At 42.8% G+C, this 18,467-nt stretch overlaps 2 protein-coding genes across 3 annotated transcripts in view; both read left to right on the top strand.

Moving 5' to 3' along the window:
- Window positions 1–18,467, top strand: part of BTNL9 (butyrophilin like 9) — a 79,898-nt gene that overhangs the window by 10,903 nt on the left and 50,528 nt on the right. For both annotated transcript variants that reach the window (XM_072728869.1, XM_072728875.1), the window contains one exon: window positions 9,255–9,341. The gene's annotated coding sequence lies outside the window, so the exon portion shown is untranslated. Of the gene's footprint in view, window positions 1–9,254; window positions 9,342–18,467 lie in introns of those variants that run through there.
- Window positions 780–17,378, top strand: LOC112912213 (uncharacterized). Its single transcript, XM_072731924.1, has 2 exons — window positions 780–923; window positions 16,663–17,378. The coding sequence occupies exons 1-2, from the start codon at window positions 780–782 to the stop codon at window positions 17,257–17,259; spliced, it is 741 nt and encodes a 246-aa protein (XP_072588025.1). The 3' UTR covers window positions 17,260–17,378.

Below are 18,467 nucleotides of genomic sequence, written 5' to 3'. Positions count from 1 at the left end.
GACTTCTTCTCCCTGGATCTGGTTTTCTTGGAGTCCAGAGGAGGCCCGGAGCTATCAGGGGGTACCCTGTTGGGACCCCTTAGGACTGCCCAGAGTCTGTGGGTGTTGAGTATAGCCAGGTTGTTCTCCCAATACTGAAGTCTTATGAAACATGGTAGCCTGGTCTTGGCTATAGAAAATCATGGGCAAGCCTCAGGTCCATATCTGTACCTGTGTGGTGAGCACTACAGTCCCTACAACTCTGGTGATAATCTATATATACAAAGAACTGTAACTAAGCTGGAGGGGACAGCAGTGTAGACACACACAACCTGGACTGGCCCTGGGGAGTATATGGAATATATCCCCATGACCCAGAAACAGATACTAAAAAGGCACAGAACTAGAGGTACTCTAAGTACTACTACAGATACTAGAAAGAGGCAATGGTTTCATCAGGATGGGCTAGACTAGGTGGCAGTAACAAACAAACCCTTTATCTCAGGGGCTGAATGCAAGGTCTATTTTTGTTGCTCACATAAAGTTCTACACAAACCAGACTGTCCTCCTCCACCTTGCAGCTATAACATCTGGAACATGTGGACTTCAATGTTGTTACTGTAGGGGGACAGAAAGCTAGAAGATCCTATGGGATATTTTCAAGGGGAAGGCCTAGAATTGCCTTATATCACTAAGGCCCATGTCTCTTGGTCCAGAACCAAGTCACAAAGCTCCATTCTAACTACAAAGGTGTTTGGGAAGTGGAGGAGCTTGTGGATATTTGGTGGACACTAGTAATCATGCCACAGTCAGGAAATATCAACAAGGAAGAAAGAGAGAGGCCCTATCGCCATACTGAACTCTTGCACCCTGAGCTGGCATCATCCAACACGGTGGTCAGTGAGGCCCCATCTATTACACAGGCTGGTGACACTTACATTCAGGTACTCAGGAATCTTTCATTAGTCTTTAGAGGGTTCTTTCCCCCCCACAAGGCCCACTTATGTTGTATTTTATTTTTTTTAATACTTTGCTGTTTAATCTTTGTATTAGTTGTGTTGGTGTCTAACATACTACTTCTCAAAACTTGATGGCTTAAAACCACAAACATTTATTATCTCACAGTTTCTTTGAGTCAGGATTTGAAAGCGTCTTAACTGAGTGGTTCTGACTCAAGTTCTCTCATGAGACTGCAGTCAAGATGTTGGCTGGGGCTGCATCCATTTGAAGGTGTGGATGGAGATCTGCTGTGGATGGAGAATCTGCTACCAAGATGGCTCCTCACATGGCTGTTTGCAGGCAGCCTCAGTTCCTCACCATGGATTTCTCTATGGACCTTCTTGAGTGTCCTCCTGGCATGGCAGCAAGTGATCAGAGAGAGAACAGGCAGATGCCATGGTGCTTTTTATGTTCTAGTCTTGGAAGTTGCACTATGTTATTTGTTATAAGCAAATCACTAAGTCCAGCCCACCCTGAAGAAAAGGGGATTTAAGCTCAATCTCTTGAAAGGAAGAATATAAAAGAATTAATGAGCATATTTCAAAACCACAATGGTCTTCATAGAATTCATTTTATAATATGAATTTCTCTCCCTTTCAAAGAGCTGATTGCCATATTGTTTATATCCCCTATTGATTTGAAATACTTTTTTTATCATATAAATTATTATTGAGAGGGGCACCTGGGTGGTCTAGTTGGTTAAGCATCTGACTCTTGGTTTCAGCTCAGTCATGATCTCAGGGTCATGAGATTGAGCCCTGTATTAGGCCTCATACTCAGTGAAGAGTCTGCTAGAGATTCTGTCTCTTCCTCTGCCCCTCCCCTTTAAAAAAATTATTATTTAGAGAAGAGTCTGTTATGGACATTTACCTGTCTGCCATTTTCATGTTTAAGTAGTATTAATTATTGCAGCAGTCCTAAAACTAACACAGACCAAAAATTCCTAGTATTCTAGGCTTTAGACATATAAGTGATTGCAATATACACTACTAAGTGCAACAATGAAGTGGTAGCATGGGGAATTGAGAGAAGTGAATAGTAAAGCCTCCCCAAGGGAGAAAGTTAACACCAACTATCCTTGATGGAGCAACAACTAAAGCAGCCCAGGCAGTGATCATACCTAGGGTGGGGTGAACTAGACGTGTGTATGTGTGTGTTTGTGTGTGTCTGTGTTTTGAAGGAAGAGCTCCACATACAGGCCTTGGTGATAGATCAGACAGACTGTGCAGAAGGTGGCGGGAAGAACTGCAGCTGGACTCCATCTTTCGTTGGAAGTCCTAAACTTCAGGTCCTGGGATTTCATTCTGCAGGTGTGGAGCACCATAAAATATCCGAATCATGAAAGCAGCAATGTCTCATCTGTATCCCACAGAAATGGCCCCTGGTCCAGTCTAAGACAGGGCACTGGGTCAAAAGATGGGCTGGTAGGGGGAGAGAGGTGGCAAAGGCATCACCTGCAAGCACATCCAGGCCATTTGCCAGAACCAGATGGTAGGTGAGGTGAGAGTCTTCTGACTGCAACAAAGCAGGGACCTGCTCTGGAAATGAGTGATTTGCCCTGGGATCTGGGAGGATCCGCAGAGCCACCAAGACAGATGGTCAGTGCCAGGACCCCCATCTTCCACTTTGAGAAGTTTTGATTCAACCATGCAAAGGGTCCACAGCAAGACACCCTCACCCAACCCCAAGAGACACAGAAACAGGAGAAAGAAGGCTGCTATCTGGGAATTAAAATATTAAAGTTCAAGCATTATAAAGAGAATCAAGTTTTAGAAATAGGCCAAGAAATTATCTATAAAATGTGATTGAATTGATTGAATTGATTGAACCTATAGTCCATCATTCGTTTCAGATGTAGTGAGGGATGGTTTTTCTTAAATTAAAAAAAAAAAAAAAAAGAAAAAGAAAAAGAAAAAAAGAAAACCAGCACATTAGAGAGCTGGCTAATATTGCCTGTTCTCTCTTTTTCCTGCCTCAAGATCCATTTGATGCCTAAAGCTCCTCCTGTCTTCCTGTACCATAAAGCAGTGAACAGGAGGATCTAAAGACAACTTGCTGGTGATGGGTGTGGTGTAATGGTTAATTTTGTATCAAATTTGTCTAGGCCACAGTGTGCCCAGATATTTGGTCAAACATTAATCACATGAACGTGTGTTTATTGATGAGATTCACATTTGAATTAGTAGACTGAGTAAAGCAGATTATCCTTCCTGATTTGGGTGGGACTCATCCAATTAGTTGAGGTCTGAATCGAACAAAAAGGTGGACCCCTCTATAAAAAAGAGAATCTTCATGCCTGATGGCCTTCAAATTAAGACATTAGCCTTTTCCCCTATTTTGGATTGAACTGAAAGTGTAGTTTTTCTGGGTCTCAAGGGTGATTTGTGCTATAGGTCTTGGAACTTCCTGGCTTCCATAATTGCATGAGCCAGTTTCTTTCTTTCTTTTTTTAATAATAATAAATTTATTTTTTATTGGTGTTCAATTTGCCAACATACAGAATAACACCCACTGCTCATCCCGTCAAGTGCCCCCCTCAGTGCCCGTCACCCATTCACCCCCACCCCCTCCCTCCTCCCCTTCCATCACCCCTAGTTCGTTTCCCAGAGTTAGGAGTCTCTATGTTCTGTCTCTCTTTCTGATATTTCCCACACATTTCTTCTCCCTTCCCTTATATTCCCTTTTACTATTATTTATATTCCCCAAATGAATGAGAACATACAATGTTTGTCCTTCTCCGATTGACTCATTTCAATCAGCATAATACCCTCCAGTTCCATCCACATTGAAACAAATGGTGGGTATTTGTCGTTTCTAATGGCTGAGTAATATTCCATTGTATACATAAACCACATCTTCTTTATCCATTCATCTTTCGATGGACACCGAGGCTCCTTCCACAGTTTGGCTATTGTGGCCATTGCTGCTAGAAACATCGGGGTGCAGGTGTCCCGGCATTTCATTGCATCTGAATCTTTGGGGTAAATCCCCAACAGTGCAATTGCTGGGTCATAGGGCAGGTCTATTTTTAACTCTTTGAGGAACCTCCACACAGTTTGCCAGAGTGGCTGCACCAGTTCACATTCCCACCAACAGTGTAAGAGGGTTCCCTTTTCTCCGCATCCTCTCCAACATTTGTGGTTTCCTGCCTTGTTAATTTTCCCCATTCTCACTGGTGTCAGGTGGTATCTCATTGTGGTTTTGATTTGTATTTCCCTGATGGCAAGTGATGCAGAGCATTTTCTCATGTGCATGTTGTCCATGTCCATGTCTTCCTCTGTGAGATTTCTGTTCATGTCTTTTGCCCATTTCATGATGGGATTGTTTGTTTCTTTGGTGTTGAGTTTAATAAGTTCTTTATAGATCTTGGAAACTAGCCCTTTATCTGATACGTCATTTGCAAATATCTTCTCCCATTCTGTAGGTTGTCTTTGAGTTTTGTTGACTGTGTCCTTTGCTGTGCAAAAGCTTCTTATCTTGATGAAGTCCCAATAGTTCATTTTTGCTTTTGTTTCTTTTGCCTTTGTGGATGTATCTTGCAAGAAGTTACTGTGGCTGAGTTCAAAAAGGGTGTTGCCTGTGTTCTCCTCTAGGATTTTGATGGAATCTTGTCTCACATTTAGATGTCTCATCCATTTTGAGTTTATCTTTGTGTATGGTGCAAGAGAGTGGTCCAGTTTCATTCTTCTGCATGTGGATGTCCAATTTTCCCAGCACCATTTATTGAAGAGACTGTCTTTCTTCCAATGGATAGTCTTTCCTCCTTTATCGAATATTAGTTGACCATAAAGTTGAGGGTCCACTTCTGGGTTCTCTATTCTGTTCCATTGATCTATGTGTCTGTTTTTGTGCCAGTACCACAGTGTCTTGATGACCACAGCTTTGTAGTACAACCTGAAATCTGGCATTGTGATGCCCCCAGCTATGGTTTTCTTTTTTAAAATTCCCCTGGCTATTCGGGGTCTTTTCTGATTCCACACAAATCTTAAAATAATTTGTTCTCACTCTCTGAAGAAAGTCCATGGTATTTTGATAGGGATTGCATTAAACGTGTAAATTGCCCTGGGTAACATTGACATTTTCATAATATTAATTCTGTCAATCCATGAGCATGGAATATTTTTCCATCTCTTTGTGTCTTCCTCAATTTCTTTCAGAAGTGTTCTATAGTTTTTAGGGTATAGGTCCTTTACCTCTTTGGTTAGGTTTATTCCTAGGTGTCTAATGCTTTTGGGTGCAATTGTAAATGGGATTGACTCCTTAATTTCTCTTTCTTCAGTCTCATTGTTAGTGTATAGAAATGCCATTGATTTCTGGGCATTGATTTTGTATCCTGCCACACTACCAAATTGCTGTATGAGTTCTAGCAATCTTGGGGTGGAGGCTTTTGGGTTTTCTATGTAGAGTATCATGTCATCAGCGAAGGGGGAGAGTGTGACTTCTTCTTTGCCAATCTGGATGCCTTTAATGTCTTTTTGTTGTCTGATTGCTGAGGCTAGGACTTCCAGTACTATGTTGAATAGCAGTGGTGAGAGTGGACATCCCTGTCTTGTTCCTGATCTTAGGGGAAGGCATGAACCAGTTTCTTAACTCTTTCTCCCCCTATTGGTTCTGGTTCTCTGGAGAACTCTAATACATCAGGTAAGCCTGATTCCTCATTGACGCAAAGATAAAAATGTAGGTGGAAATGTGAAAGCCAAAGAAATAAGTTTGGGAGAACAGACCCGTTTTCCATGGAAACACAACCACAGACTTTGCAGAGAGTAGGGAGCGCTCTAGCATTCTAATGGGATATGGATTTGGCCTGTGAGCTTAAAAGGAATTTAGGACTCACTTTGAGTTGGTAACTATGAACCACACGTGTGAAGGAGGAAAAACCTTTCCCTTTGTGCTCTTAAGATTTAGCGCCTGGGAGCATGTGAAGTTAACTCACAAAGGACAGACTCCTAGGAGAAAACGGCATGAAATTTTATTCAAATCTTACACAGTGGAATACACAGAAAAGCTTAATCGCGTCAACTGAGCCTCCGGAACTTCTATACGAGGGGACTCAGTCGGCTTCCGTCGCGTAGAAGCACACCTTCAGGGGGGGAGACTCAGGCCCTAGGCGGAGGTGCGCGGCGGAGTGACCTCGGCAGACAGCGGCTTGAACGCTCTGTCCCGCGAATGCAGGGGCGGTCGGGGGCTGCAAGCGCCACCCAAGGGAGAGTTCAATCATCTCTTCTGCCTTGTACCTCCCTCCCTTATTTATTTATTTTTATTTTTTATTTTTTTAATTTTTATTCATTTATGATAGTCACAGAGAGAGAGGCAGAGACATGGCAGAGGGAGAAGCAGGCTCCATGCACCGGGAGCCCGACGTGGGATTCGATCCCGGGTCTCCAGGATCGCGCCCTGGGCCAAAGGCAGGTGCCAAACCGCTGCGCCACCCAGGGATCCCCTTCCCTTATTTATTTTTAAAGGTTTTATTTATTCATGATAGACACACAGGAGAGGCAGAGGGGGAAGCAGGCTCCTTGTGGGGAGCCCGATGGGGGACTTGATCCCAGGATCCCGGGATCCCTGGATCGGGACCTGAGGGAAGGCAGACGCTCAACCACCAAGCCACCCAGGAGCCCCCTCCCCGGCCCCCTTCAAACGACTCTTCCACTTTCCAGATGGTAAAATAAACCAACATTTCATCGCGCCACGTGTGAAGTTTCCTCCGACTTGGGCGCCGAGGAGACCACAGCTGTGACCTTCAGGACGCTGAGCAGAGGCGCGGAGAGGGCGGGGCAGAGCACGCCTTCCGGCCACGCCCCGCGGCCCTCCACCGCCCCGCCCCCCGGGCAGAGCACGCCTTCCGGCCACGCCCCCGCGGCCCTCCACCGCCCTGCGTCTGGCTCGCCCAACCTGGAGGCATGTTCCCGCCCCTGCGCGGTGGTCCTTGGCCCGGGTTTGGCGCACGCGGAACTGAGGCAGGGGGGCTGCGGCGGAGCAGCGCTCGTGAGGCCCCCCAGTGCGGTTCCGATTCCGCTCTAGGAGGCCAGGCGGACCCTGTCTCACTGGTTCTGGCCGCCCCGCTGCCCTTTGACCCAGAGAGCCTAGGTTCCTGCGGCGAGCTCTAGCTTAAGATGTCTTACAGCTAAACCTAAAACGGAGGACGGCTGTAATACTGTCAGGAATGGTAACGTAGATGGTGACCACGTGGGGAGAGAGGAGCACCTGGAGAGACCGTGGAAGCCCCTGCCCTTTCCCCCACACTTGGTCCTGCGGGTCTTGTCCAGCTGGCTGTTCCTGAGTTGTATCCTTTAGGAGTAAGGCGGAGATCTAGCAAAGAACGTGTGTCTCTGAAGTCGGTGAGCGCTCAAGCCGATTAATGGAAACCCTGGAAGCTGGCGTGGGACCCTTTGGTCAGAAGCACAGAGCAAGTATCTAGAACAGCACTAAGTACCTGGGAGCTGTGGAGCCTTTTTTGGATGACTCAGTGGATGACCAACACTTGAACACCTGCAGGAAGACCCATCAGGAGACCCATCAGTCTGTGACCTCTTAGTGGACTCCCTTCCTGCCGAGAATTTCATGTTTACTCGTAGCTGTCTGATAAAAGCTGTGCTTGAACATTTCCGAACTCGTCTACCATCAACTCATCAGAAAGATACCAACTCCTGCAAAAGATACCAACAGACCAGAACTGAGTCTACTTTTCAGAGATGAATGCTGATGGTGTGAATAGCCCAGCCTTCCTTCAGGTGGCTCAGATAGAACTTTCAAAGAAAACAGGCTGTGGATCTGCAGCACAGGATAAAAAAAAAAGCATCAAGTATCTTATCATTTAATAAATTGAAGATATGAATTGACCACAAAGAGAGCTGCATAAGATTTCAGGCTTCATTCTCAGAGAACAGTGTTTGGAATGAAGAAGAGGGTGACCAGATTATGTCCTGCAGGCTGGGGCACACCTGTGGGATAGGAATCTGTCATGTGGACAAGGACCTAGACACACTTGAACACACTCAAGAGACATTGACTCTTTGGTATATTGGAGTAGCTCCCTATCTGTGGTGACACTGAAGGCTCTGAGAATCTTGACCTTGCGAAGAAACTGACTGCAGGAGGTATGATTCCACAAGAAAGACCCCACCTATGGGAGACAGTTGCACAACATCAGAAAGGGCACCATGCTTGAAGAGACGCCAGGGCCCTACTCAAGTTCCCTAACATTTGAAAGCCTGGTTTACCTCATCCGTTGCAAGGGGAGTGACAATGCTTACCTTAAATGGGATTTTATCATCGCAGAGGACATGCCAAGGAAATTCTGTTTGATCTTTGGATTGGTTCTCTTACACCTGAATTGAGCAAGGACTCTCTCAGTACTCAGTATCTTCTTTTCATCTTTCTCAAAGAATGACCCAGGGAGGGTTTAACAATGAATCTGAAGAGACAGTGGAAGCTCTGGCCTCATACTTATACTGGGTCTTCTCCTAGCAACTTGTCCAGTGTAGCCATCAAGACAGATGAAAAGGAGATTGCTCAAGAGTCCTACAAACCCTGGTGGAAAATGTTTGTCTAGATTTCTAATTACAGACCCCTGCCTCTCACATTGAAAGGAGCACTTTAGCACTGAATCCTGAAATGGAAGGGATATTGCAAGTCCTAATTCTAGCCCTTCCTTTGCTTGCAAAGTCAGGGAGAGATAAGGAAAGGTGCCTTGTGGCAGTATTAGGACTGAAAACCCTGTCCCTTGTCTCCCAGACAATGTTTATAGTCACTGCACCATCTGCTTCCCTACAGATAGGGGCAAATTAGCTTTCAAAACACTACACCCTGTAGGAAACTGACTTTAGGGTCAATAGTATGCATGCATTGACGTAAGAAGTAGTCAAGCTACAGGAAAGGGTTGATGCTAGTTTTATTTCCTTGACCTATTTATTAATAATTTAGGCTACCAGGAAAATAGGATGCCTTCTGGCATTGATATGAGTTGTACATTTTTCTATGTCGGCTAGAAAAGTGAAATTAAGCCAAGAGATTAAGATGTTAGATCGTGACGTTAAAATAATGTTAGATGTCCCTTAACATAGGCAACTAATGCAAGGTGTGAGGGTAATGAAATACCTGTAAGTCATTTTTGCTTTTTACTGTGGCTTTTGATTATGGTTGGTTTATAGTAGTTATGTTTTTATCGTCTTTAAAAAAAGTTACCCAACTCCTCTATCCAAATGTACATTTCCTTTCAAAGTAAATAACTTGTAAGGTCCTGTACTTATTCCAGTAATGTTTAAAATGTTCTTTAGGGGCACCTGGATGGCTCATTTGGTTAAAAAGCAGCTGCCTTCTGCTTGGTCATGATCCCAGCGGCAAGTTGGGCTCCCTGATCAGTGGTAAGTCTGCTTTTCCTTCTCCCCCACCCCACCCAACCCCACTCATGTTCTCTCTCTCCCTCAAATAAATAAAATCTTTAAAAAATAAAAAAAGAGGGGCAGCCTGGGTGGCTCAGCGGTTTACTGATGCCACCTTTAGCCCAGGGCCTGATCCTGGAGACCCAGGATCGAGTCCCATGTCAGGCTCCCTGCATGGAGCCTGCTTCTCCCTCTGCCTGTGTCTCTGCTTCTCTCTCTCTCTCTCTCTCTCTCTCTCTGTCTCTCATGAATAAATAAATTAAATCTTTTAAAAAGTAAAAAAAGGAAATCATAAACAGGAATGGAGAAGTGAAAGGGTTGTACATGAGAATGACTATATAAATTCCATTCTGTGCACAAAGAAACCAGGGGTCTCCCAGAAACATGAGTGCCTGGTACAGGCGAGAGGAATGAGGATCTGCCGGAAGCGGCTCCCTTTGGGCCAACTGATTTGTGCTTTAGCAAGAATTATAAGTGCAGTGGACTAAAACACATCTAATATGTTTAAATTCACCAATTTATAATGGCACTAAAAAAAATACCTGACACCTCATTTTGGTGCCATGTCATTCTTTAGAAAACCAGTAAGTAAAGGGAGAAAAAAATCAAGCATTTATCCTGTACATTAGTATAACCAGATACTTAACCAGAAGTTTCTTTTAGAAATGTTTTCCTAATGATCAGTGGGGTCAGGATGAGGTTAGGATTGTCACTAAACAGTGTCTGCTGCTTGGGGTGCTTCAGCCAGTAGACCAGCCCACAGTTCTTAGTTTGAGCAAAAACTTTTATTGCTTGCCACAAGTAAGGAAACAGGGAGATGGTTCTGAAAGCACTGTTTCCCTTTGGGGTTAGGGCAGGGAGCTTTTATTCAATGTGCTGGGGCGGGGGGGGGGGGGGAGCATGGTGCTTGATACATTATTTTTTTTTTAATTAATTTTTATTGGTGTTCAATTTACCAACATACAGAAAAACACCCAGTGCTCATCCCGTCAAGTGTCCACCTCAGTGCCCGTCACCCATTCCCCTCCAACACCCACCCTCCTCCCCCTCCACCACCCCTAGTTCGTTTCCCCGAGTTAGGAGTCTTTATGTTCTGTCTCCCTTCCTGATATTTCCCAACATTTCTTCTCCCTTCCTTTATATTCCCTTTCACTATTATTCATATTCCCCAGATGAATGAGAACATACACTGTTTGTCCTTCTCCGACTGACTTATTTCACTCAGCATAATACCCTCCAGTTCCATCCACGTTGAAGCAAATGGTGGGTATTTGTCGTTTCTAATTGCTGAGTAATATTCCATTGTATACATAAACCACATCTTCTTTATCCATTCATCTTTCGATGGACACCGAGGCTCCTTCCACAGTTTGGCTATTGTGGCCATTGCTGATAGAAACATCGGGGTGCAGGTGTCCCGACGTTTCATTGCATCTGAATCTTTGGGGTAAATCCCCAACAGTGCAATTGCTGGGTCGTAGGGCAGGTCTATTTTTAACTCTTTGAGGAACCTCCACACAGTTTTCCAGAGTGGCTGCACCAGTTCACATTCCCACCAACAGTGTAAGAGGGTTCCCTTTTCTCCGCATCCTCTCCAACATTTGTTGTTTCCTGCCTTTTGATACATTATTTTAAGTATTTTGTTACTTAGGCACTTTGATTCACTGTGCAAACTTAGCATGTCAGCATGCTAATATATACACTGTATGTTCAAAAAATAGCAGAAAACCCTACCCATAGAAGATCTTAGTATGATAGGTTCCTAAAGGAGCCTTCTGCCCAGGTTCTCAGCTCCAAACTGGCTCAAGTAAGGGTGTATCAGTTGGAACACCTGGTTATATGTCTCCTTGATGGGAGCTTCTTATTCTGCAAAACAGATACATTCTTTCCCTGCTTTTGTCCCTTCTCCCTCCTCCCTTCTGCAGATAGCCTTCTGATCTGAATAACCTTCCATTGCTTCCTAGCTAATAGGATGTCTTTGCCATTGCTAATAAATGGACGGATGTAGGCCCAACAAAAACAAAACACAAAATAAACCAACAAAAAACAACCAAACAACAACAACAACAACAAAAACCCTGAGTCTTATCAAGGCTCTAGACCAAGTTACCAATTTTCAGGAAGTATAGGGACAGAGAAACATGTTGAAAGTGATTTAGCCAGCAACATACAGCCTGAGAAACTACCAGAAAAAATGTCATTTTCTTTCACAAAAAAATTGCAAGGAAAAATAAAAGGAGAGAAAACTAACAGAGTAAGAGATACTTAAGAGATAAATCAACTAATTACAATTTATTATAAATTTGGAAATTATTTGCATGCTGATTATGCACACAGACCAAAGACAGTTGTAGAAATCAGAATAATAACTGGATATCTGAAGCTAGAAAGTAGGTATTACTAATTTTTTTAAAGAGACATTTATGGTTACTATCACATTATATCATATCTTTAGAGATAATACTTTTAGAGATAAAAACTTAAATAGGGGATCCCTGGGTGGCGCAGCGGTTTAGCGCCTGCCTTTGGCCCAGGGCGCAATCCTGGAGACCCGGGATCGAATCCCACGTCAGGCTCCCGGTGCATGGAGCCTGCTTCTCCCTCTGCCTGTGTCTCTGCCTCCCTCTCTCTCTCTCTCTCTCTCTCTGTGACTATCATAAATAAAAATTAAAAGAAAAAAAACTTAAATATTTGTGGGTGAAATTATGTCTGCAATTGGCTTCAAAATTATGTGGGAAGTTGAGAGGAATAGATGGGAATTTAGGTGACAGTAGATGACCAGGAATTGGTGATTTTTGAAGCCAGTGGTGGATAGGAATACTAGGGTTCATTGTATTTTACTTTGTATGTTCAAACATTTCAAAATTAAAAGTTAAAAAGCAGCAGAGGGAAGGTGTAGTTAGGGGAAGGCACTAGCCTTTGCCCTCACTGCTCAGCAGCCAAGGGAAGCACACAGTTCAGGTCATTCTCAGCAGGGGATGATGAAAGTGAAGGCTTTTCCTAAGTTCAAGAGCATCAGAGGGTGTGTTAAATGAGAATGTTCTCAATCACATTTTGGAAAGAGGAAAACAGAAATGAACGTATTTGGTGGATACCTAGGCTCTGCAGCTTCACCCTCCAGGGTGGGCCTCTGGGCCTCTGCTCTCACAGCCCCTTTCAAATCCACAGCAAGGAGTGCTCTTGTCCATGCAAAATGAACACTCCATTTAGATTTCTAAAAATAAAGGAAGATAGTTTTATAAGATCACAAGCTCAAGTGAGGACAGTGGCCAGAAATACACAAATTTCACAGAGAATGCTCCAGAGAAGGGATGTTTAATCCCGTTTATATATGGGGTTGGGTTTTTTTGTGTTTTTTTTTTTTTGTTACATCAAGAGTTACAAATCATCATGATGAAGGACCTTTCAGACAATTACAAACTTTATCTTTTGTTTTTAGTATGTGCAAGGTTGCAAGCTTTGGAAGTGTGGGAACAGAATTTAGGGAGATTTTTACTCTTATCTTTAGCTTGGAACATTTCTTTTAGGTTATTGGCTAATGAAGAGATGTATGAGATGTAGGATGTGTGCTCAGAGCGGAAAAGAGCTCATACTTTGAAGTTTGGTGAAGACATCCTGACCTTAGTAAAAGTTTAGCTTCCCTGGGAGCCCAGGGGCAGGGCCCACAAACATTAAAACTTGAAAATTTCCTTTATTACTTTCAGGATTCCAGCTGGCAGATGGTGCCACATCTGTGCAGGAAAGGAAAAGACCAAAGAGACGATGAAGGCCATGAAGGATCATACAGGGGTTCCCGTGCCCTGGTTCAGAGACCTTAGAACAAGTGACATAGGCAGATCTGATCCAAGGACCCAAAGGGGACACACAGGACCAGCAAAGAGGGTCCTTGACTTCACTCAGGATAGAAATCAAACTTGAGCCAGGAAGAAGTGAAAGTAGGGTTTATTAAATCGTGTAAGTGATACAGTATAGCAGGTGATTGGGAGACTTGGAAAGGAAGAGAGTGTAAGTCTCTTTGTTGCTTAGGGCTAGGAATTTATATTGGAAAGGGGTCCAGGATACATGTTCATTCAGGAATCCAGGGTAGGTTCTGATCAAGGGCAAGTGACAGGTAAACAACAGGTGTTATTTTATAAATCATTGAAGGAAGTGGGTATTGATGACATTTCCAGCTGAAATTTCTTTGAATGTCCTGGAACATGTTTGGGATCTAGTTTTTAGATGTTACCAGGTGTTTGGGGTCCTCCAAGAAACTTAGAAAATGATTTAGCTTTCTTGCTTTGCTTTTGAAGTAGGAACATAGTTTCTTTGGTTTATTCAGATGCAAGGTGAAATATAGAACACGAGTGGGGCCTAGCGTAGAAACGACAGAGAGAGAGCCTTTCTAAAAATGGAGTTCCTTCAGTTTCCCTACCGCACAGCAACAGCATTCTTCAATCTATGGCAGCCTTCCTGTTCCCAGAAGGGACACACAACCACAGGAGCATGGCCTTTTCATTCAGATTATGTGCCCCCTCTTGGATTCATGGTGCCATTAGTCTAGTCATGGATCTGAAAATCCTGCAGTAACTAATTTTATTAGTTTCCTCTTTTTTTTTTTTTTGTATATATTTTTTTGTTGGAGTTCAGTTTGCCAACATATAGTATAATACCCAGTGTTCATCCCTTCAAGTGCCCTCCTCAGTGCCTGTCACCCAGTCACCCCATCCCCCTGCCTACCTCCCCCTCCATTACCCTTTGTTCTCAGAGTTAGGAGTCTCTCATGTTCCATCACCCTCTCTGGTATTTCCCACTCATTTTCTCTCCTTTCCCCTTTAATCTCTTCTATTTTTTATATTCTCCATATGAATGAAACCATATAATGTTTGTCCTTCTCCAATTGACTTACTTCACTCAGCATAATACCCTCCAGTTCCATCCACATTGAAGCAAATGGTGGGTATTCGTCATTTCTAATGGCTGAGTAATATTCTATTGTATATATATACCACATCTTCTTTATACATTTATCTTTTGATGGACACTGAGGCCCCTTCCAAAGTTTGGCTATTGCTAACAAGCACATGAGAAAATGTTCTGCATCACTTGCCATCAGGGAAATACAAATCAAAACCACAATGAGATACAACCTCACACTAGCGAGAATGGTGAAAAATAAGACAGGAAACAACAAATGTTGGAGAGGATGTGGAGAAAGGGGAACTCTCTTGCACTGATGGTGGGACTGTGAACTGGTGCAGCCACTCTGGAAACTGTGTGGAGGTTCCTCAAAGAGTTAAAAATAGATCTGCCCTATGACCCAGCAATTGCACTGCTGGGGATTTACCCCAAAGATACAAATGCAGTGAAATGGCAGGACACCTGTACCCCAATGTATATAGCAGCAATGTCCACAACAGCCAAACTGTGGAAGGAGCCTCGGTGTCCATCGAAAGATGAATGGATAAAGAAGATGTGGTTTATGTATACAATGGAATATTACTCAGCCATTAGAAGTGACAAATACCCACCATTTGCTTCAACGTGGATGGAACTGGAGGGTATTATGCTGAGTGAAATAAGTCAATCAGAGAAGGACAAACATTTTATGGTCTCATTCATTTGGGGAATATAAAAAATAGAGAAAGGGAATAAAGGGGAAAGGAGAAAAAATGAGTGGGAAATATCAGAAAGGGAGATAGAACATGAGAGACTCCTAACTCTGGGAAACTAACTAGGGGTGGTGGAAGGGGAGGAGGGCGGGGGTGGGGGTGACTGGGTGACGGGCACTGAGGGGGGCACTTGATGGGATGAGCACTGGGTGTTATTCCATATGTTGGCAAATTGAACACCAATAAAAAATAAATTTATTAAAAAATTGTGTCCATCAAAAGATGAATGGATATTTGACTGTTTTCCAATTTTTTTCTCATAGAAACCTCTTTTACATAGAGCATCCATTAATACCTCTTTACCCCTACGGGCATCTTATCTGAATTCACCTCCCCAATCCCACTTTGCCACAATCCAGCTTGGGACTCTCCTTTAGTTTCTCCTTAACACATATCAACACCTGACATCACATTAGATATTTGTCTTTTTGCTTTTCCCTAGTCTTCAGGAAACAGCCCTACTGTTGAACCAGTTGCTCAGGTACCAAACATGAACTGCTTTCTTTCTCTCATACCCCAAGCACAATCCATCAAAACATCCTGTAAAAAGTGTGAGAATAAACTTGCAGCCTAGGTCAAAGCTCCCATTCCATTTCTGTGAAGTGCACTGATACCAGTTTCTGAAACAGCATGTTTCTGTAATCCCCAGGCATTCTGAAGACATTCAAGGTCATGCTAGAACTAAAGGTGGGAACATGAGGTTTACACATGTATGTATTTTTAAAATTTGTATTAAACAATCTTTATTTTGAGGTAATTGTGTATTCATGTATAGTTATAAAAATAATACAGCAATATCTCATATACACTTTATGTGCTTAACCCAATGGTAACATCTTGCAAATCTATAGTACAATATCATAACTGGATTGTTAATATTGATACAGACAAAACACAGAACAGTTCTATCATTAATAAGGATTCCTCTTGTTGCCCTTTCATAGCTGTAGCCTCTAAAACCCTGACCAGAGCATGTTTCCTAGCAGTCCTCTCTGAGCCAGGGCTTCTCAGGCTTTAACATGCATACAAATCACCTGTGGAGCTAGGTAGAGACGGATTCTGCTTCAACAGGTCAAGCTGGATCCTGAGATTCTACATTTCTAACAAATTCCCATGTGATGCCAGTACTCCTGGTCCATGGACCATACTTTGAATAGTGAGGACATTTTAACAAAATACCCACATGATTTGCATGAACAGCAAAGTCTGAGAGGCTGTGTAGTACAGCTGAAACTGTAGGCATTAAGGAACTTTTAGGAATATCCTGAGAGCTATGGCATGATAAGCTGTGGGCTAGTTTCTGGGAATAAGTCATTTTCTCAGGGTACAGATGATGCCATTATGTGCATACAAACATCGGTAGTTCCCCAGGGTAGCAGACAAAGGATTATAATATGTGGAAATATTCAAGATCAGCTATATTTGTTACTTAATCCTCACATTAACTCTGAGGCAGGGACTATTATAATTGCCAACTTCTAGATGAGGCTAATGGTTATGGTCTCAGATTCTACAGCTAGGTTTAAATAAACTTATTGTGTTCAAAGTTCACAGGTTTAAGCTGTCCTGAATCCCCTGGTTCAGCGCTCTGACAACGATGAGAGAAGCAGAGGGGTCTCCATCGTGCAGGATGGCCAATGACCTTCTGCTAGCATCCATGCTGGGCATTTCTGGGTCATCTCTCCCCTGCACTTGAAGCTGAAGAGCTAAGCCTCGCTGCTCCTGCTGTCACAGGCCCAATCCCCTTTCCCCTTCCCTTCCGGTTCTGCTATACTTGGCTGACACCTGAGCATCAGAGGCTGGAAGGAAAATGCAGGCTACCCTATTCTATCCCTGCCTGGGGCTGTGAGGTGTCTGAACTGAAAACCAAAAAAAGGGACTGCGGGTCTCCTGGCGGCAGCGGCGGCTCCAGAGCGGCTGGGACAGCCGCGGCCGGAGGCACGGCAGGGCAGGCATTTAGGAAGTTTCTTCCCCTCTTTGACTGGGTTTTAGTCGAAAGGAGTGCAGCTGAAACTGTAACCAAAGGAGGTATCATGCTACCAGAAAAATCTCAAGGGAAAGTGTTGCAAGCAACAGTAGTGGCTGTTGGATCGGGTTCCAAAGGAAAGGGTGGAGAGATTCAACCAGTTAGTGTGAAAGTTGGAAATAAAGTTCTTCTCCCAGAATATGGAGGCACCAAAGTAGTCCTAGATGACAAAGATTATTTCTTATTTAGAGATGGTGACATTCTCGGAAAGTATGTGGACTAAAATCATTCTTAAAACGGCATGAAGTGAAGCTGCCCATTCCAGTGAAGTTGTGAAATCTTGCATCATGTAAATAATTTTCATGTCTCTCTTTTATAATAAACTAATGGTATCCAAACTAATGATAAAAAAAGTGACCACCTCCCTCCCTGACCCTCACATTCCTGACAACTTGCAAACACCAAAATGTTATGCATCACTATAGTATTGATATTCCAAGAATACAAAAACAATTCAGTTATGTCCATTGTATATAGAAGATAAGTCCTGTACATATTTTGGGAGATTTATATCACGGTATTTCTCTTTTCTTGAGCAGTTGTAAGTGGTACTGTATTTTAAATTTCAGTGCCTACATGCTTATTGAGACATAGCCTAAGAAATCTTGAGAAAGAAGAACAAGACTATAGATTACTACAATCCCAGATTTCAAGATATACTACAAAGCTATAGTAGTCAAAACATTATGGTACTGGCATAAAATAGAACATAGATCATAGAACAGAATTGAGATCCCAAAAGTAAACCCATGCTTATATGGCCAACTAATCTATAGCCAAGGAGGCAAGAATTTTTGTTCCTTTGTTCCTTTGTTAATCTATAAGAAAGGACGCAAGAATATACAACAGTCTCTTCAATAAATGGTGTTGCTAAAACTGGACAACTACATAGAAAAGGATAAAACTAGGCCACTTTTCTTTTTTTAAAAACTGGGTTACTTTCTTACATGATACACAAAAATAAACTAAAAAATGGATTAAAGACCTAAATATGAGACCTGCAGCCATAAAAACTCCTAAAACAAGACATAATTTCTTGGACATAAACCTTAGCAATACTTTTCTAGATATGTTTCTTCAAGCAACAAAACAAAAGCAAAAACAGACTATTGGACTACACCAAAATAAAAAGCTTTTGTACAGTGAAGGAAACCATTGGCAAAACAAAAAAGTAACCTCTTGAATGGGAGAAAATATTTGCAAATCATATATCTGATGAGGGGTAATACCCCAAATATATAAAGAATTATACAACTCCACACCAAAAAATAAATACATAAATAACCTGATTTTAAAATGGGCAGAGGACCTGAGTAGATATCTTTCCAAAGAGGAAGTACAGATGGTCAACAGACACATGAAAACACTCGATATCACTCATCACTGGGGAAACACAAATCATAATCACAATGAAATATTACCTTACACAAG

Source organism: Vulpes vulpes, chromosome 12, assembly GCF_048418805.1.
Source record: "Vulpes vulpes isolate BD-2025 chromosome 12, VulVul3, whole genome shotgun sequence".
NCBI classification, from domain to species: Eukaryota; Metazoa; Chordata; class Mammalia; order Carnivora; family Canidae; genus Vulpes; species Vulpes vulpes.
This window is presented reverse-complemented; position numbering and strand designations above follow the sequence as displayed.

Excerpts from the sequence above, each read along its gene's own strand:
- LOC112912213 (XM_072731924.1), top strand. The coding sequence starts at position 780 with ATGCCACAGTCAGGAAATATCAACAAGGAAGAAAGAGAGAGGCCCTAT. Across the intron at positions 924-16,662 it reads CTGGTGACACTTACATTCAG|CATCCATGCTGGGCATTTCT; the intron begins GTACTCAGGAAT and ends ACCTTCTGCTAG.